General features: G+C 42.3%; 1 protein-coding gene across 12 annotated transcripts in view; it reads left to right on the top strand.

Moving 5' to 3' along the window:
- PIEZO2 (piezo type mechanosensitive ion channel component 2) overlaps positions 1 to 26,955 on the top strand; it is a 418,970-nt gene that overhangs the window by 231,482 nt on the left and 160,533 nt on the right. For all 12 annotated transcript variants that reach the window (XR_011420922.1, XR_011420921.1, XM_070220589.1 and 9 more), the window contains exons 5-7: positions 12,704 to 12,866; positions 24,411 to 24,621; positions 25,902 to 26,115. Coding sequence is in view for 10 of the 12 variants with exons in the window: in XM_070220589.1 (XP_070076690.1) it covers positions 12,704 to 12,866; positions 24,411 to 24,621; positions 25,902 to 26,115 (588 nt within the window). In the remaining 2 variants the exon portion in view is untranslated. The remainder of the gene's footprint in view (positions 1 to 12,703; positions 12,867 to 24,410; positions 24,622 to 25,901; positions 26,116 to 26,955) is intronic.

Raw genomic sequence — 26,955 nt, 5'->3', positions numbered from 1 at the left:
AGTAGATTTTTCTTGCTTCCCAATTTGCAATAATTTACAAGAGCTTTGCAAGCCAATTAAAGAATTACAATCGGAGTGTGTCAGTCAGGGTTCTGTGGGGGAGCAGAGCCACGCTGTTATGAGATAAAGAATTTATTCTAGGAAGTAGATTGTACATGGTTGTGGGCAGTGCTGGGGAGGTGAAGGTCCAAGAGGAAAGTGGAGGTGAGCCAGTCCATCTGAGAAGTCAGGTGCGTCAGCAGGTGGAGGGGGTGCTGCTGGGGTGCTCGTGGACAGGTGCTCAGGGAGCTCTGTCCTCTGGGCAGCTATTGCTTCTCTGGATCTGCAACCCAGCATCAGGTGCTGGGCCGGGTCTGCTGGGCCTGGCAGCCAGCTCTTGGGAAGAAGGGCTGGGCATCAAGTGGAGGAGAAGCAGGACAAGCAGAACGTAGCCCATGCCTCTTTGTCAGCCCCTCACTGCTTCCAGCTCTGAAGAGATCAGAAAGAATGGTCCTCCTTCACCTGCACGTTCCAGATCATGCACAGGTGTCTCTGGCCATTTCTAATTCAGAACCATGCAGGGTCAAGATTCTGGAAACAGCCCTCACCTTAACCAAACTGATGCAGCATAAGCCAGCACCTCAGAGGTTACTGCAAACTGCACATTATTGTTCTGCGTACTTGTAACTGTTGCCTTCAAAAAATGTATTTTAACTGCACATGATTAATTTCTCTGGTTAGCAAAGACGTTATAGTCACATAAATAATTCATATCAAAACAAAAAGATTTCTCAATCTGAGCTCATCAAAATACTCTGAGTTCTGTCAAATAGGGTGTGGTTCAGATTAATTCGCTGCTATTTTCCTTAAACATTTGCTCAGTGGTATTTTATTCCCAAGACAAGTCACAGACAGAGGAAGAACAAACACTGAGAGTACTTGGGAGGAATGCAAAGCTGGATTTGGAACTTGGAACGTTGCAGGTGACAGAAGTACCTGTGCGCATATGGGCTGACTCGAGCGTGTTCTCGTCTTTCCTTACCATCTCCTCTTTTTAAATCTCCCTGCTATCAAGAATCAGTGAGGTCCTTTCCCATCTTCCCTTGCCTCTGCATTTTTCTTTCCTTCCCTTTCCAATTAAGCGTTTAGATATTGGTGTCCACAAACCACACAAGTTAGGAGACTCGGTGCCACCTTGAAGTCCCGGCCGCAGCTGCACACCAGGCGTCTGAGGAAGCAGGGTGATGGGTGGGGGCTGCAGGGAGATGTTGGTGAGAGCACCCCCAGTATGAGAAAGAGACCCTGTACCAGGGGTTGCAGAAGTGGCAGGTAGATGAGGTAGCTGGAATGATTTGGAAATCAGTTACATTAAACAAAAAATTGGGCGTATAACTAAATATATTAAGGATAACAGCAGCCAGGTTTCTCACTATCTGAGCAAAGATTTGTAAGTATGGCAAGCGGAGACAAGTAAGAATTGTGAGGTGTTAAATTGAAACAGGAAGTATCAGAATGAACTCATGGGTTTTTAAAATTTGTATGCGCAGAAAGACATAGACATAGTTATAAATGTATATTTGTGTGTAATAAAATAAACACAAATATCTATTTCTTACCTCTGTCAAGGGAGAGGGCCGAGAAGCAATGAGCATGCCAAGCGTCAGACCTCTGAGCGCCCAGTTCTGAATACCATCTCCACTACAAATGAACAGGGCTCTTTGGAGAAATGGAACCCAGAGGAGAGAAGGGCTGGGGGCAGAGGGAATAGACCATGGGCATGAAAAGCTTACTGTATCAGAGAGCAGGGGAACACCTCATTAGTGATAGGGGCATGTCACAGGGGCCAGCTTCCAGGGGCTCTTCCAACTCAAGAGCAATCTGAGCTTCAAAATAAATAATGGTTTCAAAGTACAACCCATCCAGTAAAACAGGACTTTATGAATCCACACCGATATTAGTTAGCTAAGAATTAATTAATTGAAGATAAGGGGAAGTGCTTGCTTGCAGTAGAACACCAATTAATAATGATGGACATAGCTAATCACCTTTGGCAGCTGTCCTAATGGTAGTTGGTCCAGGCAGGAGTTGTTGATGACGGCTAAGGGTGGTGGCTGGACATGGTCGAGGTGGGACACGTGGGGATCTTGTGCCCCTAGTTGGTGCACTGAGAAGAGCACAGCATCGTTTCTGTGGTACTTTGGCAAGAAGCATGAGCAAGGTTGAGGATCATCCTACGGAATGAAAGACTGCACTCACACAGACTGTCAAGGGCATGAAAGATGAAGAAAGAAAGACTGAGGAGCTGTCCCAGATGGAAGGAGACTGAGCAGCCATGACAGCCACATGCACTGCTGCTCCTGGGGGGCTCCAGGCCCAAAGGAGGACGAGACATTGTCAGCACATCTGGTGAAATAGGAGTGCGTCCGTTATTGGGTGGTAGCGTTGTGTCAACACTGGTTTCTTGATTGGGAAGAGTGCAGGGCATGGTGGTAATGCAGGAGAGGGTCCTTTTTGGGGCGAGTACACACTGGTGTTGAGAGAAGGGGTGAGAAGAGATGGAGATATCTTGTCTAGACTCTTTGTACACAAATGCACAAAACACATCAGCACATGCCTTCTGCACCTGGACTGAGCTCCCGCTCACTTGATTTAGCTCATTTGCAGAGTGTGTGTGCATGTGTGTGCACATTTGTGTGCTCGCATGTGCGCTCTGATCATTTTGTCAGTCTCTGGGCTGCCTGTTCTGTTTACCCTTCCCTCTTGCTTTGAGTTCTCTTCAGATCCTGCATTTGTTCTCCACTGGATTCCTTGGAGCTGACATTGTGAGTTTCTAAACTCACACACTTGAATAGGAACAAACACTGGTTCTTTTTTCATCCCAGCACACCCCACTGTCCTCTCCCAAGTCCAGCTTCTGCCACTCACTCAAAATTTGCCCAACAGCAGGGGGCGGGGGAGGGGCACAATAAACATCTCCATTTATTGTCACACCCTGATGGGGGAAGTAATATTTTCTTCTTTTTATAACTTAGGAAACTGAGACGTTAACTTGCCATTTGTTCAGATAAAAGCAAGTGGCTCATAAATATTGACCAATACCTCTCTGAATGCCTTGGCATTGACCTTTAAATGTTCAAATGACATTCAAAGTCCTCCTTGGCCTGGACCCTGGTACCTTTCAAACCTACCTCCTACCGTTTGTTCTCATCTTTTATATCACAGCAAAATCAATTTTCTTACAATTCCCTGGACACACCATGCTGTTTCAGACATCCTTCAAAACCTATCTCAGACTTCTCTGAGGTTACTGTCCCTATTATCCACTTGACAAATAGAGTTAATTATTCCCTCTTTTGTGCTGAGCCTTCAACACGCATGCAACGTTGCCTTCATCTGTCTGGGGAAATTGAGTTGCCCTGTATCATGCACTCCTACTATACAAAGACCTTGTTACGAATGGTCCCCGTGTCTCTCTCAGCACTGCCTGCCTAGGACCTGGCAAAATGCCTGTGATCTGATACTCATACATATTTGTTGAATTAAATTAGCAGAAATAGGGTTCAATTTGAGGTCTTTGAAGTCCAAAGTTCAGGCTATTTTCTTTACTCCATGCAATCTTCCAGTGGTGACACATAATGCCTCGCTTTTTTCTGGTCCAGTGTTTATGAAGAGGATAAATGTGCTACTCCATTGCAACCACCCATTGCATGTCTTGTTTTCTTTTTAACAAAATTAAATTTTATTCATTTTCCCCAAGCTATTCAACTCAGTAATTTAAGCAGGAAGGAACATCTGATATGACACGTTGTGTTTATTGCCAGTGTCGTTTAAGAATGGAAATTTCTGGTTGTTTTCAATGTTGTCCTTATAACCCCGCCACCAACAGAACCTGGTAGCTCACCAGCTGGACAGTGTGACCAATGCTTTGTTTTTGACTTGGAAGGCAGACCACTTCAGGATGCGCGCCGGGTGGGGCAACTGTTTTTATAAATGTTATGACAGAGTTTTCTCTTTTGTTATGAATAAATGACTTGGGGACTCCAAACAATGATCTATAGGAATTAGTGTGTTGAAGGAGGACAGAATATCCTTTGCAAACTCGGAGAAAGTAAGTAAGAAAAAGCCAAATGCAAGAGGCAGGGCATAAGCAGTTCCCCAGCATGGAGTAGAGGACAACCAGAGAAAGTCCTTGGGTCACCACATTTGCATTTTTATCATTATTTTTGACAAGCAATAAGAAAGCTTTTCTGAGGGGGTTTCACCAGAGCCTTTCCTTGGTGGTAGCCTTGTTGTGGCCGCAAAATAAGTAAAAGTGAAGCAAGTGAGGAGCTCTCAACTGCCTGCAGAAGTTGACAAGAGGTGAGACTGGCGGACAGAATGTATGACCTTTTACACGAATGTTACTATCAACAAGTTCAAAAGAGCACACGTGTTATTTTTTATTGGGACAGTGTGGAAGAGAAGGGTGAAAACTCAAAGTGATTGAAACTGCGTCTGTAAAGATCCAGAAGTTGGAAGGAATCTGTCACTGTCATAGGATGGGGAGGAGCCTGGAAGAAGGGGTACAAGTTTACAAGGAACAATAACTAAGGTTGAGGATGGGGAGCCTTGAACTCCAGGTGGAAGACTGTGGATTTGATGCTATCAGATTTAGGGTATTTTTTAGAATCTTTCCCAGGAGAGTCACGTGGCAGAGGGAGTGAGTTTTATTGTTACTGTTTTAGGGTTTTGTTTTATTTTGTTTTTTGTTTGTTTTGATATTTTGATAGCAACAGTGGTATGCTAGTACATGTTGAACAACCAGCTCTCTGGGGTGAAAGTACCTGATTTGCAACTTTTGCCAATTTCCAGGACATAAATACTCCCGATGTGGTCAATTTCAAGCTAGTAATATATTGTTCCTGAACACAGAGCTGGAACCCACCAGCTCCAGCACGCTTCTCAACAGCCGAGCGCAAGGGGGCGAAGACGAGACAGTCCCCTTAGCCCTCGCTTCCCTTCTCTTCTCTTCCCTTCTGGGAATGTCCTACCTCAAAGCCAGGACCTTCAGGCTCTCCAGACTGACCCTCTGCCTCATAAATTACAGAAGTGAAAAGCCTGCAACACACTGGTATGGGAATGAAGTGTGTGTGCTCCAAATGGAAAGTAGCAACTTTATATCACATTGAGATAAGTGGGTTAAAATATTCCAGCAGTGTCGGAGCTTTAAAGTACTTGACACAAATCCAGCCACTAATGTAAAAAAAGAAATTATCAAGAAAATCCTGCACCAACTCATGCCTTTAGATACTTAGAAATTGGCATTTAATTGCTATTTTAGAATTTCATCTAAATTCACAGAACTGAGTTAATTCTTTCACTTCTCTAATGCATCATCAACTGGGGAACCCCTTGATTTGAATACTGAAAGTAATTCTCTACAAATGTTGCCTTTCTTTCCAGAGTTTCTAATCTAAACCTTTTTCCATTTACATCAAACATATTAGTCTTGCTATACATAACTTGCTATATGAGGTAGATTTTAAATAAAAAGAAAGCCTTGGTATGTATTTTTAAGACATATGTGGGAAGCAGTTGAAATCAGAGTCCTATCTCTTTCATTGTTTTTGCTATTAGATACACATTCACTTTGTCTGCTCTTAAAGTGATTTATTAAATCTGAGTGACCAATGGACCTGAATTAGATAGAGTCATATTTAGGAAACTTAAGATAAACAAAAGTAAACTCCTAGTTCGTGAACTTCAGAGGCCGCCAGAGAACTAGGTACAACCATTTCAATAGTTCATATTCATTTACATAATGCTCATTTGATATTTTAATCATTTTATTGGAATTCAATTGAAATTTACCTTCCTACCAACTCTAAACCTAAGGACTTGCTCCCCAAAAGAGTGGCCTGAATGGAATTGTTTGTTTTGGGTTTTGTTTTAAAGATTGGCACCTGAGCTAACAACTTGCCAATCTTCTTTTTTTTTCTGCTTTTTTTCTCCCCAAATCTCCCCCATACATAGTTACATACTTTTTAGTTTTGGATCCTTCTAGTTGTGGCATGTAGGATGTAGGACGCCGCCTCAGCATGGCCTGATGAGCGGTGCCGTGTCTGCGCCCAGGATTCGAACCGGTGAAAACCTGGGCCACCGGAGTGGAACACGCGAACTTAACCACTTGGCCATGGGGCTGGCCCCTAGAATTGTTTGTTTTTGAACTTCTGAAGATGACTGTGGTTGTGTTCATACCTGGATACTCCTTGTTGGCAATACCTGAAATGCCTGTTTCTTCTTTCCTGGTCTCATCTCAATTTCACTGCCTCCTTATTTTGGATTTTTCTAGTCAAAATAAAATTTTAGAGTTGGGAAGACACTTAGAAGTCATTTTGTCAGTGAGAAACCAAAACTTAAGAAAAATAAAGTGGTTTTCCCATGAATATACACACCTGTCTCACTTCTTCTCTGGACTTTGACAGAAGGCTAGTAATTGAATTTGATCAATGAGTAAATCAGACCAAATATAATCATGGCCATTATGGCATCAGTTGGTCATTACCTTTCCCAGGCAAGGTAAGTGACTTAGTGTTTTTAACATATGTTCTACACGAGGAATTCCAAGCAGTATGACTGTTCCAGCTTTTAAAAATAGTATGAAACATTAAAGAGATACTTTTGTACCACTAATCAGCTTAAGAACTTGAACATTACCGACACAGGCGATTGCATCCCCCTCCCTGGGCCCGGAAGTAGGTATTTGTCATTTTCATGTAGTTCTTTGTGGACAAATTCCTAAGCAATCTATATTCTGCACATTTGCTACTTTTTTTCTTACTCAACATTGTAGGATATCCCATATTTATAGATGTAGATCTAGGTCACATGTATTCGCACTAATTTATTGATTCGTAGTATTTATTTTATTTTATGGATATATCCTAATTTAACCTATTCATTCTCCTCCTGATGGATGTATAGGTTATTCCCAATCTCTAGCTTCCTCAGCTCCCTTTCAAGAGGTGTAATCGCTCTGAACAAATAAGGTCAACGTGACTGTAACAAGATTGGAACAGGAATGTTTGTCTATTTAAGAGAACATGATGTGCTGAGCAGCTTAGCACATGCTTTTACATATGAGAAATGTAATTGTTACATGTCTCAAGAGCAGCACTATCTAGGATAACATTTTATGGGAAAATGTATACATCGATCTGATTAATTTATTAAAACAGGACTTCTACACAAAACCTGGTTAGCCTGATTCCAAATGCAGAATTTACTCCAAATAAAATTTAATTTATTGTTAAAAGCCCTTTAATGTATACTTATAATTAGTTTAGAGAGCCTTACACATATATTTACTCTATGCCATGCACTGTCCCTGGACAGTCTAATTTGCTGTATTGACTTTAGCCAACATATGTGAGAAGAAAGCTCTCCAATCTACCCCTTCAGCTGGGACTCCACTCCCAGACACAATCCAGTGTGGCTTCCAGCATGAACTATTACCTGTGCACCTAAATGTCCTAACCACACCTCACACTTAGCATGAAAGCACCACTTCCACACCTCACTTCACGAAACCAAATCACCATCTCTTCCTCAGTCCCAAGTTTCCTTCATGATTATGTTCCTCCTTTACTCCAAATCCCTTAGTTCTGGTTATATTAATTCTTTGCCAAAAGTTCAAGCCAAGTAGGACCTGACTGTAACCCATCTTTCTGCCTTTATCTCCCTTGCACACCTTTGTAACCAATGTTCAGTGCCCAGAGACAGTGCCTGGCACATAGTAGATGCTTAATAAATACTTTGTAAATGAATGAATAAAAAATTCTGCCAAATCAAGTGATTTAATCTTCAAAAGATACACTTCATATCTCTTGTTCTTGAAATGTTTTCTCCAATGTATATATTTAATAAAACTGAATATATATTTTTTAAATTATTTATAATTTCCCACTTTGACAATTAAATCTTCCTGTCCAAATAACTGAGATGTTACTCATGACTTCCCCCGATCTCCAGCCATTCACTGGACAACAGCAATGTGTCTTCCCATTTGTGTTTGCACTTGATCTTCCCTGAACTAAACTACAGGGCCCTTTGTAGCAGACATCTTGTCTGATTCTTCAACAGTACTTTACACAAACTAATGTCGTGAGAAACAAAGAGTAAATATTTGGAGATAGCATTCATTCCACCACCCTTTACTCAGAGCACACCCTGCTACACACACACACACACACACACACACACACACATATAGTGTATGTATATACATGCATACATAGTCCTCATGGATACAGAGAGGAAACAGACAGGAGGCTCTGTCAGGAAGATTTGTAAATAAGTGAGTGACGTAAAGTGCTCCACATTTTATGATCGAATGTGTGCAAATATGGCAGACATCTAAAGGAGGAAGTGGCCAATTCTGTTACAGGAAGGGTGGCGAAAGAGCTTCACAGTGGAGATGTGGGAGGTGAGTCTTGAGAGATGAGGAGAATGTAAAAATGTTGTGGGAGAAGGGCATCGTTAGCCAAGGGAAAAGATTGCACACTAGCCTGGAGGGAAAACACTTGCATATTCTGGGTATATGCATTCAGGATGGCTGGCCTTTGAGGTACACGGAAATCACAGCAACAGATAAGGCCAACAGGGCCTGGAACACAGAGGGCCTCGTAGGCTGTGCTCAGGAAAATGGACCTTGCCTGTAGGCGGTGCAGTTAACATGCTCAACCTTATGCTTCTAAAAATTAAACTCTTACAGTAATGTGGAAGCCTGATTGGCAGAAGGGACAATCTAAGACAAAATAATAAAGATGCTGTTGCAGTAATCCAGCAGCCAGAACTGAGCTGTAGAGATAAGAGGAGGCGAGGTAAGAGAAATGTTTTTCAGTAAGAGAATGGCAGGGTCAAGATTCTGTCTTTATTGCTAGATAGACATCAGCACCATTTTTCGAGGTTAGGAATACAGGAGGCAGATCAGATTTTGGAATAAAGGTAACATTTGGTTTTGAAAAGCTATGGAAAACTGAAGTGAAGACATCTGCTAATGTGTCTCGGGGACACAATGGACTGCGTATGTAAATCTGTAAGTCATCAGATAGATGCTGATTGGAGTCTGGGGGGTGGACATATCATTCAGGTTTCCATGTAGAGTTAGAAGAGAAATAAGTGGGGAGCAGAACCTTGCAGACTCATCAACATTTAAGGAGGAGGTGGGGAAGTGTCTGTTGGGTACAACACAGCCCAGCATTTCTTAGGGGAATTTCCTGGCAATGTGAGATTTCAGGGATACTCACAGGTAGGAAAAGAACCAGAAGACAGAGGTGAGAAAACCAAAGAGAGTAGATCTGAGAGCAGAAGCGATTGATCTTGCTTGCTAAATGCCGCACAGGGGTGGACCATGATGAGAACTAGCATGAGTTATTTGGGCCTTGCATCTGGGAGATCACTGGTAACCCCTAACAGTGCATTTTCTGAACAGTGTGGGTGAGGAAGCCTATTGCAGTAGGTAGGAGATGGACAAGGTGGGGACAGGTACAGTGAGTGCTGGCTATACTCAGAAGACAGCTCGGAGAAGAAGGTGCTCTCCCCCTAACTGTGCAGTTGAGCCAACCCTTTAACCTTTCTGCTGGTTGATTCATACAACCTGTGAGATGAGGAGATAGACTAGACTATTTCTGGTTCTCTTCCATCTCCGTAATTGCGATGAGTTACCGAGTGAATGTATGGATAGTCAGGTGATTGGATGAGGGAACGGAATGAGATGTCACTGACTTCTAAAATTGTTAAAGGCCTATTGAAAACCAAGTTTATAGGAATTGGCTACATATTAGTATAGTTTCCAAATTGTCCATTTATTTCCATCAAAAATCTAGACCAGTGAGCAGACTGTAATGCATCATTTCCTAAAACTGTGCTGTGAGCACTCGCTCAGCAGACTGTATTAGGCATTGGATAAAATGTTTAAGAATGGTTTGTGATCAAATAAATCTGGGAAACAGAAGCTTAAACAAACTCAAATTTATTGTTTTACTATAGAACTTCTCAAGTCCTTTACTGTAAGCAATATGCATTGTGGTTTTTCTAACACTTAGTTGACTAAGATCTTTTTCTTTTATTTTGTCTTGTTTTGTTTTAATTCACACCATTTCTGAAGACTAGTGTTCTGATTACTGTACTTTAGTAGACACTGGTCAAAACAATGAAGAAGGAAGCTTTATCGATAAGATGGTCCCTAAGTGACATATCAATTAGACTATGACGTGTTCATCATACATGCTCTTCATTATATTCTTCAAAGGTCTCCTTGTTTCTGCAAGGGCAGTATTATGAATACATTGCTTTGTTAACTCAGCAAGCCAAGAGTAGTGGTTATAGATTAGCACCTCTGTGGCTGAAGGATTCTATTCTAAATTGGATCGCAGCCCAATCCTGGATCCAGTAGCTGAATTCTATTGGGTGAAGTGATTGCTTTTGCAAACTGCATTCATTTACTCCCTTAATATAGGCATGCTGGGAAATGTCTCTTTGGGGACCAAGAAGCACAAAGCTGAGACTGTTGCCTCAAAGCGACTGTTTGCAAATCGGGAGCTTAATGGAGTCCGCAGGTTGGAGAGACTCTACTCTGGTTTCCTGAGTCTCTGTTGTGGTGCAAGAAGCTGCTGAGGCCACAGCTAGAGCTCTGGTGACCTTTCCTTTAAGAACTGTTTTCCCCTCTGCCCCGCTTGGTTGGTGCTTTTCATAAAATGCCACAGTCAGTTCGTTTTCTGTGAAAGAGCTCTAAGAGTCTATTCCCCGAAATCCACCCAAGGAGGACCAGCAGGCTTTCCTGACCTCAGCCCCACACAGGAAACACCCACCCACACCTGGCTTTTGTTTGCTGGTCTCCCTCCTTGATCCCCCTTTCCTTCTCATTCTCGTGACATCACTTCTCGTTTGCTCTGTGATCATGCTAGCCATGCTTAAAAAGCATGCAACGAACCTCAACATTCTTCCTGTGACCAAATCAATCATCAGATGTCCTTATTATAAATTTAGTTTGGATGAAGCTTTCTTGATTGAATTCTCTTACTCTTACCCCAAATGAAAGGAATTGTCCGTTTCTTAAAACCTTTCACACAACCATGTTTGTCTTATTTATGGAGGTAAGGGGATCTGTCATTACTTTCATGCTTCTCTGTTCAGAGAAGTTTAGAGCCGTTTGTAAAAACAGAGCTTGTGCAGGGCACGCACTGTTCCAGATCATCGTTTTAGAAAGCCAATTAGACTGGTCTGAGGAATTTTTCCTATAACATTCTAGATTAGAAGACTTTTTACTTGAGATTTAACTTTTATTTATATTATAGTAAGAAATAGATGGAAATATTCTAAGTGTACAGCAGTAGTGGACTAGTTAAATAAATACCGCTATCTGACCATGAGCATGCTGATGTCTAAACATCAGCAATAAGTTGTGGAAATTTTAGTGATATATTAAATGATCAAATCCGTTTCAAAACAATAGGTGAGGTATGAGCTTAGTTTTATTAACTCTAAATATGGGTGTCGATGCAGAAAGGGAGACTGAGGGGAAGGCCGTGTGGATGCAGCCATGAGAATGCCGTGGTTGACAGCATAAAATTTGGACTTAAAGGGAGCTGGAGGGTAATTCTGTTCTCACTCTGTCTGCGTGACTCTAGGGGAGTAAGTTTATATTTTGAAGCCTTGGCTTTCATATGTAAAAGGAGGATAAATATTAATGCCTAACTCTATGGTGGTTGGTTGGATTAAATAATGTATGCCAAGCTCTTAGCACACAGCAATTGCTCTGTAAGTGGTAGACATTACTAATAATTTTTTTAATTGACCAAAATGTTAACAATGATTATTTCTAGGTGATGGGGGTCTTGCTATTTATGATATTTTTATGTTTTTACTGAAATATATAATCTATACAGTATAAATGATTATAGTATGTATTTAATCACATAAAGTATATATAAAAAATATATCTTTATATGATATATATTCCTATCTTTTGCTTCCTGTCCCTAAACAAGTTTCATCTCTAATAAACAGTGACTCACTTTCATTTGACTCAAATGAGATGAAGAAGGCATAGTGTTATCTCTTTGGCACAGAGGAAGACCATGTGACCCTGAGAAGTCCTCCAGTGGAACTCAGCCAGGCAGTGTCATACTTGCCCTTGACCCCAAATCTAAGTTCATGGTTAATTCTCCAAGATTCAAGGAAGAAACGTACTAGATCTACCTTTCTTGAACAGTAGGGAAAACAATCAACCAAATACTTAAAATAATGACGAGTTCCTGGCATCAAAGATTACTTTAACGTCTCATTTTTCCCTTCCAGCTTTGATGTACATCGAAGGTAAAATATCTCCTAGCTGCTAGTAATGTCTAGTTTTTAACGGCTTTAGCTAGATTGCAGACACCTGTATCTGTACTCGACATGTGATTTATTTAATAACAATATAGTTCACTAGCCTATTTTAGGAGTGAGAATTGGTTTGGGATTCTTCATAATATTTCTGAAACTCCAGTGAAACCCTGGAACCCTCCTGAATCTTAGATTCCATGAGATTCTGAGGTCAATGCAAAGCTTTCTGGTACCATCGAGGCAGAAACTGACATCTCTTATTCTAAATATTAAGAAGATGCAAACGCATTTTAAGACAGTTTAACCACAGAAATGTAACAGCAACTAAATTTCCTCCGCCTTCCTTTTCCCTCCATAGCTTAAAGGGAGCCGACGCTGGCAATGGGATCAGAGTGTTTGTACCTGACATCGGGATGTTCATTGCTAGTCTGACCATCTGGCTCGTCTGTAGGAACATTGTTCAGAAACCGGTGACAGAAGAAGCCGCACAGTGTAACCCGGAGTTTCAAAATGAAGAAGTGGTAAATCAGACTTCATGTATCTTCTTTCTTTGAGTTCTGAGGGCCTTGACCCTTAGTAGCTTACAGAAGTGTAATGGTAATAATGAAGTGTGCATAGCGCTTTACGCTTTACCATGCTTGGCTCAAATGTTGGCACTTACTTCGCACAGCCCCCTCGTGTAGTCCTGATGGGCAGACATTCTCCTCCACACCTTGGCCACGAGGAGACAAGTCCAGGGAACGCGAGTGCTGCCCTCCTCCGGGGGGCCTTCATCCCGAGGGCCAGGACTTGACTCAGTGTTCTTTTCACTCTCCCAGATATCATCTAGTATCATCTCAGATGGTTAGCCTTTGAAATTCACAGTATTATGGTCCATTGGTCTAGATACCTTAGTTATTGCAAAATATTTAGAGAACAAGTAATACCAGGTAGTTTTAGGAGAGAAAAATTAATTCTACTTTGAAGGGAAGCTTTCCTCTGTGCACCTTGCTCTTCAGAGTACAGTGTGTTAACCCAGCGTGCTTTGATCAAGCTACTTTAAAGCGCTCCAGAGAAAAAAATTCATACACTTGGAGAAGTGTAAGATTTGGAAAAAGTAAAAATAATGAGTAAAATGTATGTTCATTTTTAGCTATGTTTTCTATTGGGAGGGTTTCAGAAGTAGCTGTTGGATCAGAGACTGAGTCAGACTTCACTCCTTGGTGTATGGGAGCATGTCAGACAACTCATCACCCTGTCCCCCAACCAGCCTCAGAACACTGCTTTGTTCTAATAACTGTACTTTCTTGTGTAAGTTTAGGTGATATTGATTTAAAAAGTAATTGATTTAGTAATTGAAGGATGACATTTACAAAGAAAACAGTTACTAAAAAGACTTACTTTGAATATTTGACACAAGACACAACTACCAAATGTTTTCATTCATAAGCTTTGGCAAGAAATTAAACTTTTAAAACTGGAGTTAATTGAAATTACTTATTTTAAGAATGGTAACCACGAAGGTGTCAAAGGAAGAAAATTCAGAGTTACGGCAAATGACTTGGGTGCTTCACATGTATACTTATTAAAAACAAAACAATAAAGAAAGAGAGGATATAATTCAATAAGCCTATGCAAACTAGAAATGATATTATTACCTAAAATCCTTATGGGTAAAAAATATGCAATCACATTGTGTATCAATATTCTGCTATTTTTAAGGTAAACGTTAAAAAGGTACCTGGTCTAAAAAATATATCAAGTTAGTAACTAACCACATCATGCATTCCAGTCTACGAACTGTACAAGGCTTGTCAGTGTCCCAAAACAGATAAAACCTATGAAAGCGCTTTTCTCTTCTTGTTGACTTTACAATTTTGACAGAAAATTAAAAATTTTAATATCCATTTTTACATTTGAATTTTATTTTATAATATTTACAGCTTTGAAAATAATCTGGTTTAAATAATCCTTACCATAAACTGTCCGAGTTCAGTGAAAGTAAACCTATTAACTCAAACTCTCCAGACTTAGGATTTGTCATTATTATTATTCATTGAGGCAAGATTGTTTTTCAATATCCTCGTATTATAGATGGAGGGTAAAGGATATTTACTGGAAATTGAGTGGACTCTGAAGGCAGACTTGGAAGCTACCTAATAGTTGCTGTGTGATGTTGAGAAAAGTGATTTCTCTTTCTTCTTCTGCAAAGTGGAGATAATAAGAACCCCACGTCGCAGAGCTGTTGTGAGTACGAAATGAAATGTCAAATAAAATCCCAGGCACAGTGCCTGCTCATTTGGATTGCTTGATAAAATGCTACTTGCTCTCCTCATGTTGTCTTCTCCAATTTGAGAGCAGTAGAGCAATTTCAAATGGAAGGTCCTCTTAGGATGCCAGAAAGTTCAGTTGGATGGTGTGTTTGAGGCCGACCCACTCAGAAAAGCATCCCTTCTGTGCCATTCGTAACAGACAACCACGAGTGCATTACAAAGCTTCTTATAGAAAGGACTTGTCTCCACGGACTAGGATAACCTACATTGACCGATGGAAGGTAACGGATGTTAGGTTACCGTTAGGGTTACACATCTGGTGAAGAAGAGACACAAAGCCATTACACGGGTTAGTTCTGAAATCATGTTGCCTTCCTGACTTCACTCAGTTCTTAAAGATCAACTTGTAGTACCTCTCTCCCACTTGAAATTTGGTTAAATATCTGTGCCCCATATTTTATTAATCACATTATTTATTGATAACAATAAGGGGGATAGCACTCTAAATATTATTTATTTGGGGCTTTGAAAATAAATACATAAATATCGTATTCTGAGGTTGATTTTCCTCTCAGTTAAATTTGTTTTGGCCTAATTTAGCTATTAATTTCCATTCTCTTGGCACATTCCCACCCTCCAGGTGGCCCGTGAGGAGCAGGCTGGTGTGACTCTTCTGAGATGAATCCACAAGGAAATATTTCTCACATGTGGATAATCTGGCTTGAGTCTGAAAATAATAGAAGCACGCGGCCAAGAGAAGCAGGGGAACTTATTTTATTTTTGAAGGCCCAACATGCTTCCTGCCGCTTATAAATCTTAGTGTTGGCTCTGTAGATTGTTTGGTTTCTGAGGATCCTTTGTAAGAAGAGTGTTTGCTGGCATCGTTTCTTCCTTCATTTATCTCAGTGGAGAAATGGCAAGATTAATCCACTGGTGCCTGGGAGAATTCCTTTTCCAATCCAGCCTGGTTTTAAAGTAGCAACTAATCCCTGGGGAAGACTCGGAGTCTTCCCTAATCTTCATTGACTCAGTAATGAGGCTTCAGTTTGCTGTTTTAAAGGGCACCACAAATCCAAGGACTGCCCCTGAGCGCCCCGGGCTGGGAGACGAGCCGGCGGTGAGAGTCTGCCTGGCTCCTGCATCGTACAGAGAACAGTCGACTCCTCAGGGACTATAAAAGGTTCTTTTTCGACTGACACATCTCTGGCCTTATCTTTCTATTAATTTTAATTCAGAAGCAGATCTACAAATCATAACTGGGAGAAAGATTCCTATTCTCAAATCTTAAAAACATATATTGTTAAAATGTATACATATTACTAAACCAAATTTATGATAAATGTTTGTTCAACCAGGAATTATAGTCATTACTTGCTCTGCTTAAAGAGGCATCTTCTAAAGAGTCTGACAAATCGAATGTGAAGGGTAAAAAGAATATTCCAGTGTAAGTCATCACCTGTCTGTTAAAAATTCAGGGATGCAAAATTTAGGTCCTGCTAACGTTATTTGGAAATTCATTCTGAACTTTAAAACCTGCCCCTCCTTTCTAATGTCTCATATCCGTTAGGCTGCTGGGGCATCCGCCTGCTGGGCCAAAAAGTGACCAACTGGGCTGTGCTTCAGATTTCAGCTCTGAGGTTCAAGTTACTAGTTTTTTTAGAAGAACAGGGAACAAGGAGTGGAAGAAGCCCCTCTTTTTATTGTCGCCTGCTGAGCAGGCATCCGGCATCTGCTCAGTTCTCACCTGAGACTTAGTCGGCAGTCACCTGCTTTACACCCCCCAGATCCTGTTTTTTCAAGCACGCAGACACGATCCTCTGAAACACAGAGTCATTCAGAAGGGGAAGAAGCTGGATGGCTGCCCCCTGCAAACCTGGCCCTTCATGACTTTTGCTTCCTCTCAAGGTCACTTTCGGAAACTGGGCAAGAACTTACTGTTGCATGTCCCGCAAAGCACAGCATACTTGGCCTGCCTTCTCTGGGCTAAACACATTCACAATTTGAGCACAGCTTTTAATTCAAGTGATTTCAGATGCCATTAGTTTAAATAAAGAAAGTTTTTACTTGGAGGAAATCATTAGCCTATTATCTTCCAGAAAGCTTCAGGCAAGCTTCAGTGTTACAGTATGAGCCTCAGCATAACTGTTTATCGTGGAGACTAGTTAACTTGGGACCCATGACTAACTTTCTCCCCGCAGTGTCTTCCTGTTAATCTCACTGGACTCCCACCAGTCCTTTCCTCTGATAAAGATCCTCTGGGGGGGCGACTGCAACAGTCGTTCAGAGGCAGCATCATCACAGAGGAAGGCAGGGATGTCGTGATGGGCAGTGTGTTAACTGAATGAACTTGGCCTTGGCTGGACTTGCAGATGTGCCTGATAGTAAAAATACCTTAAAGAATGAGCAATTAGGAAGTCAGTTCAAATATCTTTAAACTATTAAAATGAACCTATTACAAATTAAATATGCCTTCATTTCTGTCTAACCCATTTGTTAATTCACTTAACAACATTGAACAGTGTGTACCAATTCTCTGATTTTTTTTAAGGGATCAAAGCTCCAAAGTAGCCTTTTGCCTTTAACAATATTTCTAGATCATGATTTTAGAAATTCTCAGAGCATTTTGTTCTGTCCTTGGAATATTCGATAGGCAATTTTGTTCATTTGAACTGCAAATAACGACAAAACACCCACATGGAAATCATGTTGGGGAATCAGAGAGCCCGTGTCCCTTCGGTGGAGGTGGAATAGTCAGGCAGGTGCTGAGATGAGAGGCACAGGGTGCCCACTGCTGCCACCAGCTCCAACACCAGAGGGTCTGTGTCACCGCAGGAATCCCCGTCACTCCTCTGAGGGCGGTCATGACTTCCGTCCCTCTTTGAACTGTGGAAATATTACCAACTTAAAGCCGGGCAGTTCCCATGTTTCTTTCCAAATCTTGGCTTTGCGTTTGGGGACAGGAGACACAGCTCCCGCCCTCCCTCGCCCAGCCTTCCTCCTGACTTCCCGTCCAAGTTCAGAGGCGCAGTCCCCACCCGTGGCTGGAGCCAGGAACCTGGTGTGACGCTTGATTCCTTGGACCCCTTCTCCATTACCATCAGCAAGTCCTATGGGTGCTACCTTCAAATTTTGTCTGAAATCAGCCTACTTTTCTCCATCTCCACTGCCGTGATCCCTGTCCCGGCAACCACCGCCTCTCAGCTAGATCCTGAAATAAGTCTCCCTTCCAGCTTCCGTTCTCACCCTGTCCCACTCATGGGACACTAAGACTGGATTCTGCCTGTAAAATTATCAATCCAGTTATACCCCTCCCCTAGATAAAACACTTTGTTGGATTCCCATTAAGTAAGACGAAAATTCAAGCTCCTCACCCTGAGGGCCACGGCTCTGCAGGGTCTGGCCACTTCCTGCCTTTACGCCCTCACCTGTGCTCCTTCCCACCCGCTTTGTGCTCAGAAGTGTCAGGCTTTTCCTTCTGCCCTGCCGTTCACTCCCTGCTCACTGCGTGGCTGGTTCCTCCTCCATCATCAGGTCACGTCCTTGCCACGGAGGACTCCGCTGACCACCCTCCCAAAGTGAGCCCCCCAGATTCTCTCTCTCACTGTGCCCGCTCTGTGGTGTTGACAACACTTAACACAACCTGTAATTAATCTGTTCTGTAATTCTGCTTTGCTTCCTTGTTGACTGTCTGTCTCCCTCCCTAGACTAGAAGCTGCACGAGGGAAAGGATCACGTCTGTCTTCTCTGTTGCAGCAAATCTTAAATTAGCAAATTAACTTAAGATTGTACACATAGTAATACTCATGTACTTGTCGAGTTAACTGAATGAGCACGATTGAAATAGAGGCTTGCGCAAAGCAATCCCAAGTGTGAAACTAACGTAAGAAGGCAGAAGGGTCAGCCTTGGGCCAGGCTTGTCAGCAGCCCTGTGTCTCCCCAGACTGCCAGAGGATTTAGCAGGCCCGGGGCGGCCCCCACCTGCCTTGACCGATCTTGCTGCGACAGCAGAGGGGTAGTCTGCTTATCTGGGGCCAGGCTTATTTACTCAGCACCTACTGTGTGCCAGGATGGGCAAAACTACCCATCATGTTTTATCTTCTGACTTTGCTTTCCAAGACCTTTGTCCTTTTTTCCATTACATTTGCTTTGGGAATACTTGGAACCGGGCCTTCCAAATCCCTGTAGTCAGATGCAATCCCTTTTTCCTCTCAATGTTCTAAAGCTCTGATATACTCATTTCATAAACAGTTGTGTATTGCTGGTTTCTTTCCTCTGAGTGACTGCAGACCTCTGGGTCCCACGGTGGATCCACATTTGTGTCCCACCCTAGACCTGGCTCAGTGTTCAGAGACAGAGCTCAGGCTCCATAAAGAGGTTCCCGATGGGAGGGAGGAACAGGAAAGGATGGACGGGGAAAGAATTCTGTGGATTTCAGAGGAGCTACAGCACTGCCCAAACTTTTGACATTTTAATAACAAAGATATGCATTTTCTTTGCATCTTAGTCCATCGCAGGCAATTATTTGGGTCCTTATATGGGATTCGGGGCCCATCCCAGACCTATAAATAAATCAGACTCTCTGGCAGGCAGGGGAATGCGTGAGGTGGACCTAGGACTGTTTTTCCTAAAGCCCCGCGGATCCTGCTGTCCTGGCTGAAACCCACTAACCCAGTTGGTCACTGTCTGCCTGTTCAGATTGTCTTCACCTGCCCTTTATTGACCTTTCATCACTCTGTAGAAGGTGGTTGAAAGCATACATCTATCTATATGCTCACTTTTCCAAATGAAACAGGGCTCTTATTTTGGAAAATTAATCTTCGTAAAACAAGTGTAGAAACAGAATGCAACATTTGGTGTGTCTGTACAATGCTATCACGTTAGGTTTGCACAACATACATGACACCATGCAAGCAAGTCCCTCCTCCGCCTCTGCCTGCCGCCTGCCGCCCGCCGGGGAGCGCTGTGAGGCCGTTTATCTTCAGCTGTGACTCACAACACTTGCCTTTTCCTTCCTTGGGCTCTTCTGTTGAGATGAACCCATTCTGTTAAGATAAATTGTTAACTTTTAATAATAAACAATGAATAAACAACTAGTGACACTTTAGAAAAATGCTCCCTCTGCCTCCCAGATCTTTTGGCTCCTGATTTGTGACTGTGATACACTCCCATTGAAATGTTTTAATAGCTTGGTTTTAACCATGAAGAAGAGGAAAATGGATTCAGTGCATACAAAGCTCTGGTCTAATGTCTAAAGGTTGACTGAAACCTGAAGGAGGTTCTACAGATGAATTACTTCAATGTATTTTCCAATTAAAGAGTCAGCCTAGGATATGATTCAAACAAAATATGGCAAATTTTGCCTAGTCACCTGAATGTAGAATTATGACCAGGGGTTGCAGGTGTCAGCCAGCGCATGGGTTCTAGGCTGGCTGCTTCTCACTCACACAGCACCGCTCTTCAGTCATTCATACTCCCAGGATTCGCTCCTCCAATTTCTGGTTTAGGAAGTTTGAAGTGGAGTTCGGTAATCTGTCCTCCTAAAGACTCCAGGCCATCCTTAGGATTTCTTCCAGCCCACATCGAATCTTTTAGTGCTTGGGGGTAAAGAAAAGTGGACGTTTGGGTTCTACAAAAGTAGCTTATTGCATCTTCTCATTTCAAAATTGAGCGGAAACTGCTAATTCAGTGCCTTATGGGGATGGGGCCTATGGGTGACAGGCAGTTGTGGGAAGACATGAGAGGTAGCCTTGCCTCTCGGCCTGATCCAAGATCCGAGAATAGTAGGACCTTGCGCATGGATGATTCCAGCGCACTTGGAGCTTCCTCATGTGAAATGAGAGATGCTCCCGTAGTACATGTTGGTGCATTTTGAAGTCGGGAACTTTTAAAGAAGGTGAGTTAAAGTGCTTATGTTTCTTCAAATAAGTTTTAGATTTTGACATGGACAATAATGATATGGAATATTTTGTTTGTTTTTTTCAAAACTGTAAAGGGTTCTCTTTGTCCTCAATTTCTAAGATAGCTCAGAAACCAGGGGAATTCAGTCTTTATTCACAGCTCCTCCTCCTTAGCTTGGCTCCCAGAGTCCAGCTGCGTTCCAGTGCAGGGGCTGATCACCACTCCAGCAACAAGGCTGCTTGTTAGTAAATATGTTAAGTGAGTCGAGGCTCTTCCAGAGCGTCGGTGTTTATGCTTCACCAGACAAATCGTTTAGGGGGAGAGAGCCCGCCCGTTCATAAGCCAGCCGGCCGTGACTAATGGCAGTTCTGGCCCCAGCCTGGACTGAGGGGCTCACAGAGGCAAACCCCGTCTCACTTTTGGCTCTCTCTCAGCTTGGCAGGTTTAGAAAGCATTTCCAACTCAGGGCGTCAGGGATTCTGGTACAAAAATGCTCAAAACTTCAAGTGCATTGGAATGTTTATAAAAATCACCAGGGCACCAGTCCTGCCTAAGAGAGGTCAGGGAAATGCATTTGTCTAACCTCACAAAGGTTGTTGACCAGAGATTTCTATTTGATTTAATCTACATCCGTAGCAATTCTATAATTGAATAATAAGTCATTTATTATGAAAGTTACACGTGTTTCTGACAGTGACCCAAACAGCTCTAGCTGTGTTCTCTCTCCCTATCTCCTTTTTTAAGTACGGTGATTGAAGGTTTTGGCCAAACTTCCTTCCTCAAGGAGGATTATTAATGTGTCAGTCACCCATTGTGAGGGGGATATTAAGCAACAGATGCTCCATGAGCAGATTGTTCGTATGTGGATGGCATGTGAGTGCCAAAGCAGGGGCTTCACTGGATCAGCCACCACAGTGACACTGCTGGGGGAAATGAAGCTGCCTGTAAGCCGGGCCTAAGCCTGGGGAAGGGATCCCCAAGGGTGAGAACAGAACCTGTGGACTCTGGGTAAGTTTGGGGAGATGGACTGGTCCCAGGGTGTGGCAGCACCTGAGAGGTGGCAATCTCTGTATTTTCTCCAGGTAATCTCGTTAGACCCCCAACTTTTAAAACCATCCATATGCCCGTGGACCTCAAATAGACCTCCAGGGGGTCAGCCCAGTGGCACAGAGGTTAAATTCACATATTCTGCTTCAGTAACCTGGAGTTCACCCATTCAGATCCTGGGTGTGGACCTATGCACTGCTTGTCAAGCCATGCTGTGGCAAGCGTCCCACATATAAAGTAGAGGAAGACGGGCACAGATGTCAGCTCAGGGCCAGTCTTCCTTAGTAAAAAGAGGAGGATTGGTGAAAGATGTTAGCTCAGGGCTAATCTTCCTCAAAAAATAAAAAATTAAATTAAATTTTAAAAAAAATAGACCTCCAGTTCCCACCTCTCTCCAACACTCTAGATTCCTATGCTAGCTGCCCTCATGATGCCTCCCGCAAGAATGCCGGAAAGCATCTCAGAATTGAATTTCCCAACCCGCTCCACTTCTGGGTGTCCCCATCTCATCAATAAAAACAAAAATACAGGAACTGTCTTTGGTTCTCCTCTATCCCTCCTCCATCCACAATAAATTTACCAGCTAGTCCTGCTGACTCGACCTCCAAGATAGACTACAAAGGCAGGAACCTCCTTCAGCGTCACCAGCTCCCCTCTCCTCAACCATAGCTCTGCTCTCTGGTCTCCCTGGGAGTCACTTTGTGAAACAGATCATGTCGTATCCCTCACTCGGTGGAGTGGTTGGCAGTCAAAGTCCTATTAGAGTGGGTTCAAGAGAAATTAAGTGTAGGGGGAATGGCGCCATGCATCCAGCCAAGTCTTGGAGAGTTTCTCTTTGAGAGGCAAACGTGGGTTGGGAGGGTTGTGTTTTCCTAAGGTGAGATGGTGAGACGCGTTTGTTTGTTGATGGGGTGATCCGGGAGAAAGGGAGCATGAGATGATACAGGAGAGAGGGAAGGATGACCAGAGCCATCCTTCTCCCTGGCGTCCCAGCACGTGCAGCTCATCCACAGTCACAGGAGGGGGGACCCAAGTGCCTGCTCCACAAGTGGGCTTTAGGTAGATGGACTGATGTACTGGTCAGAGCTCGCCCCTCTTCTCTCAATGTAGTAGGAAGAGGGTCATCAGCTGACAAGGAGAAAGATGACTTTGCGGAAGAAGCAGGTTTGGGGACACATGTCTTCTTTCTGAACGTACCATAGAGCCTTTGACCAGCTCTTCCCTCAGTCTCACATGCTCTTGCCTGGGATTTTCACATGGCCTAGGATTTTCCATTGCCTAGGATTTTCACTGGTGACTGTGACATTCAAGTCTTAGCTTAAATGTCACCTCCACGGAGAGGCTCTCCCTGACCTCAGGATCTAAAATAGCAACCCTGTCACTACGCTCACATGACCCTATTTTAATTCTCTGAGTAGCATTCATTACTCTGAGATATTTAGCTTGTTAATCTTTTGCTTGTTTACATGTTTATTGCTGTATCTCTTGCTAGAGATACTAGCACACACTAGGCTCTAAACAGATAGAAAAATCTTTATGAATAAGCTTGAGGCATTCCTTTTCCTTCAGGGAGGAAAAAGAAAAATGTGTCATGATGGAATACAATAGAACCCAATTTGGATGTATCAACTTGAATAAGCCTGGAATTAAATCCCTGAGAGAGAGAGAGAGAGAGTGGGAGTGTGTGCATGTGTGGAGGGTGGGGGTACACCCTGTAGCCTTGGCTTCATCATTAGCCAACTTAAGTCACACGTGGTCTGTACCCTCCTGGGCAACAGAAGATCTCTGCGTCCCCAAGGCCACTCAGCATGTGTGGGACTTGCCTGCCTCCTCCAGTGAACTTGGCATAGTTAGAGATGAATATTATGTAAATATCTGAACTAAGTGTATCAGGAAAGAACCTTTAAAGTGGGAGCATGGAGAGGCAGAGCTCCACTCTGAACCCTTAAATAGCGTCTGAACTGCGCTGAAAGACCCTCTGGCTCTGCCGCCAGCTGCAGGCCTTTCGGTGGGGCTGGAGATTCGAAGTTTGTTGGCCTAGGGACAAATGCCAGCAAAGTGTCATGCATCTAAAGCAGCCTCCTTTTGTCTTAAGGTTTATATTTGTAGTTCTTTTAAAAAACTCCTAACCTTTCTAGGGAAAGATTCTAAGTAGTCCAAAAAAATTCCTGTGTATTGTTTAAAAACAAAAACACCTTAGTATACCCATTTTGAAACAATCTGCGGAAATATGTGTATGTTCTGTACGTGTGTTTCTTCCCTAAATCTCTAAGGATGGCACATAGCTGCTGAATGGTCCAGATTGAAGCAGTATATCATTCTCTGAAAGGAAAGGCAGGAAGCGACTGTATGTTTAGCCATTACCCCGGGACCACTCATCCTCCCAAGGTCAGGAAACACTAAGATAGTGAGCAAAGATAAACTTCAGGAAGACAAGGGATTTCCTAAGCACTGACTTGGCCCACCTTTTCAGTTAAAAGCCATGGATTCTGTAATCAAATCTTGGTGCAAACTCTGGAAATTTGAGGAACCAAATCCACACTGATGAAAGCTAACATTATTAATAGATGTTTCTGACAGTTTCTTCCTCTGCCTGTAAAGAGTGAGCTCTCGCAGGTAAGATGCCATGCTGTTAGGGACCCTGTGATTAGTGATGTTTGCTGTTTACTCCTTCAGGAAAGATCAAAGTTACCTAGGCTTTATAGGAACTGTCAGAGACCTGGAGGGCCTTTGGTGGTTGTCTGCATTTTTTTTCCTGATTTGTGAAATTCACCTCATTGACGGACCCATAAATTACAAACCATATAATCTGCCAGGCTGATGGGCAGAGTTCTGGACTGCAGTGTTTTCTGTTTTTCATTTATTTAGGCTGGAGGAGAAAAAATAGATCCAGAAGAGGCACTGATCTACGAAGAGGATTTAGATGAAGGAGATGGTGTTGAAGGAGAGTTGGAAGACAGCACAAAATTAAAAATGTTCCGCAGGCTTGCCTCTGTGGCTTCCAAGCTTAAGGAGTTTATTGGCAACATGATAACCACCGCTGGAAAAGTTGTTGTGACAATTTTACTGGGGTCATCAGGTGAGAGTTTCTGCGTGGAACACACGTAGCACTTTGGTGAATAATGACTCCAAAATAATAACTATAGCTTTTGTAAAACTAGCCACGTGTACAACCCACACACACACAAATAGTTTTCTCTGTTTTGTTCTAGTTTTTATGTTTTTAGATGATTTCTGTTAACCTCTGTAAAACAAGCTTTCTCCATATCTGTTAAGTGACCTCATTTTCTATGTGTAAATTACAAACACAACTATCCTTCTCCCGTGGAGCCTACGAATGGCGATTGGCTGCCGTGGACAAGCTGAATGTGCCCATCGCGAGCGGCACATGTGTGTTCTGAAAGCACGTCTGTTTGCACTGAGTCGTTAGTGATCTTAATTTAACTCTCCAGGATATACTATTTTTCTTACTAAGTTAGATTGTAATCTTCCAGCACAGACACTCACTTCCTTTAAATTTTGGCTACAGACTGCTTATTCCATAATAATGTTATCTTGGTTTTCCCCCTCCTTCCATTCCACTCCTGAGCTACTGTGAGGTTTACTCCATGCTGTTTACTTGAAATGTCACGAGATGAAACCACTTAACTGCTTTTTAATAGGAAAATAAAAAAGTGCAAAAGAGAATAGAATTTCTCAAGGAATATAACCCAATATTTTAACAAGGAGTCATTTCAAAATGCCACGCAAAAATGTTTCTAAATGCCTATAAGGAATCATGTCATTGTACGTTTCCCTTGTTGGTGATAGTGCAGATCAGAGTTTGTTGGCAGGACAAAGTCTCAGTGAGACTTCAGCTGCCACACAATGGAATGTTCTTACAAATCCTGCTTAGCCAAAAGAATCATTTTTAATGATTTTATGTCATATAATGTCATTTTATAATGATTTTTATAAGTTGTTATAAAATATGGTATCAGGGAAAGTTGGAGTGGACGTACAGCTATCCCTGAAAAATGTGGGGGCAAAATAGAAAGGTGGAAACAGGCCAGTAAATGTGCCAAGTCCTACTGGTATGAAAAGTAGATGTTTACTTGACTCAAACGCCACAGGGAGACTTTCTTCCTCACCTGGTTATTTGTCCATCTTTACAAATATCATTTTGTGTGTGACTATTTTTTACAATAAAAATAGTATTCTGAATTTTATAAATAAAATGTAATTAATGTTTTAAAAACCTGATCAATACCTAAAGCATATGAAGGAAATTTGCATAATCTCCAATAGTTACATTTGCTGAGTGGTAAATGATTTTCCAGTCCTGTGCAGGTGTTCATGATCGCGTTTCTTCTTCTTTAGGTATGATGCTGCCGTCTCTGACCTCGTCTGTGTACTTCTTTGTATTTTTGGGTCTGTGCACCTGGTGGTCCTGGTGCCGGACGTTCGACCCATTGCTGTTCAGCTGTCTCTGTGTTCTGCTGGCTATTTTCACAGCAGGGCACTTAATTGGACTTTATTTATATCAGTTCCAATTCTTTCAAGAAGCGGTTCCACCCAATGACTACTATGCAAGGTAAGAGAAATGGTTCGGACATTTCAGGGGGAATGCCCCCTCCATGACCTTGTCTGAATGTTCAGGGGTTAATCCTCTTGTGGGTTAAGCAGAGATTTGGTGGGGGAGGGGGGGAAGCAGTCTAGTGCTTTAAATTTATTGAATGACACAGTCTAGAAGGAGGTAGACAGTCTCTTCAGATGGGGCTGCTGCTCGGACTCAGAAAGAGGAGAAGCTGCTGTCTTAGCAAGTGGAACAGACACATGGTCTCAGCTGTGGAAAGAGATCCAGGAAGAACATTTTACATCAAAGAATAATAGCAATGGGTTAAAGCCTCCAGCTACAAGGAGCTCTCATAGGACAGAGGACAAATTGAGTACCAAACATAATAACTGATTGTAAAAATTTAAAAGTAAAAATATATGAGTCCATGTTGTGAAAGAGAGAGAGGAAAAGAAATATCTAATTTGCTTCAATAGGAGATGACCATTACACCAACTCCTTACTATGAAAATGGGAATTAAAGGCAAAGATTCCAGCATTTACTTTGATTTTTTAGCAGGAACTCTAGGCCATTCTCCATTAATGAGGGAAATTCCTTGCTACAGGATCACAACAGCTAATGAAAGGGAAAGAAATAATAGAATTAGGAAATTACTATTTATCAATTCTTAATGAAATGCTTGATTCTAGTCACAAACTGTGACCGTTAGTTAAAAAGGTTGTTGGGATGAGGGATGTTTGCAACAATGACAAAGTTTAACCTCACTGATTATTTGCTAATTGTAAAGGGAAAAAATCAAACTTTACTGTGGTGGTCAACACCTTAACTAATTGATCAAACTAACATTACCAAAAATG

The sequence above is a fragment of the Equus caballus genome, chromosome 8, assembly GCF_041296265.1.
Source record: "Equus caballus isolate H_3958 breed thoroughbred chromosome 8, TB-T2T, whole genome shotgun sequence".
In the NCBI taxonomy this organism is placed as follows: Eukaryota; Metazoa; Chordata; class Mammalia; order Perissodactyla; family Equidae; genus Equus; species Equus caballus.
Note: the sequence above shows the minus strand (reverse complement) of the source record. Positions and strands in the feature narration are given on the sequence as shown.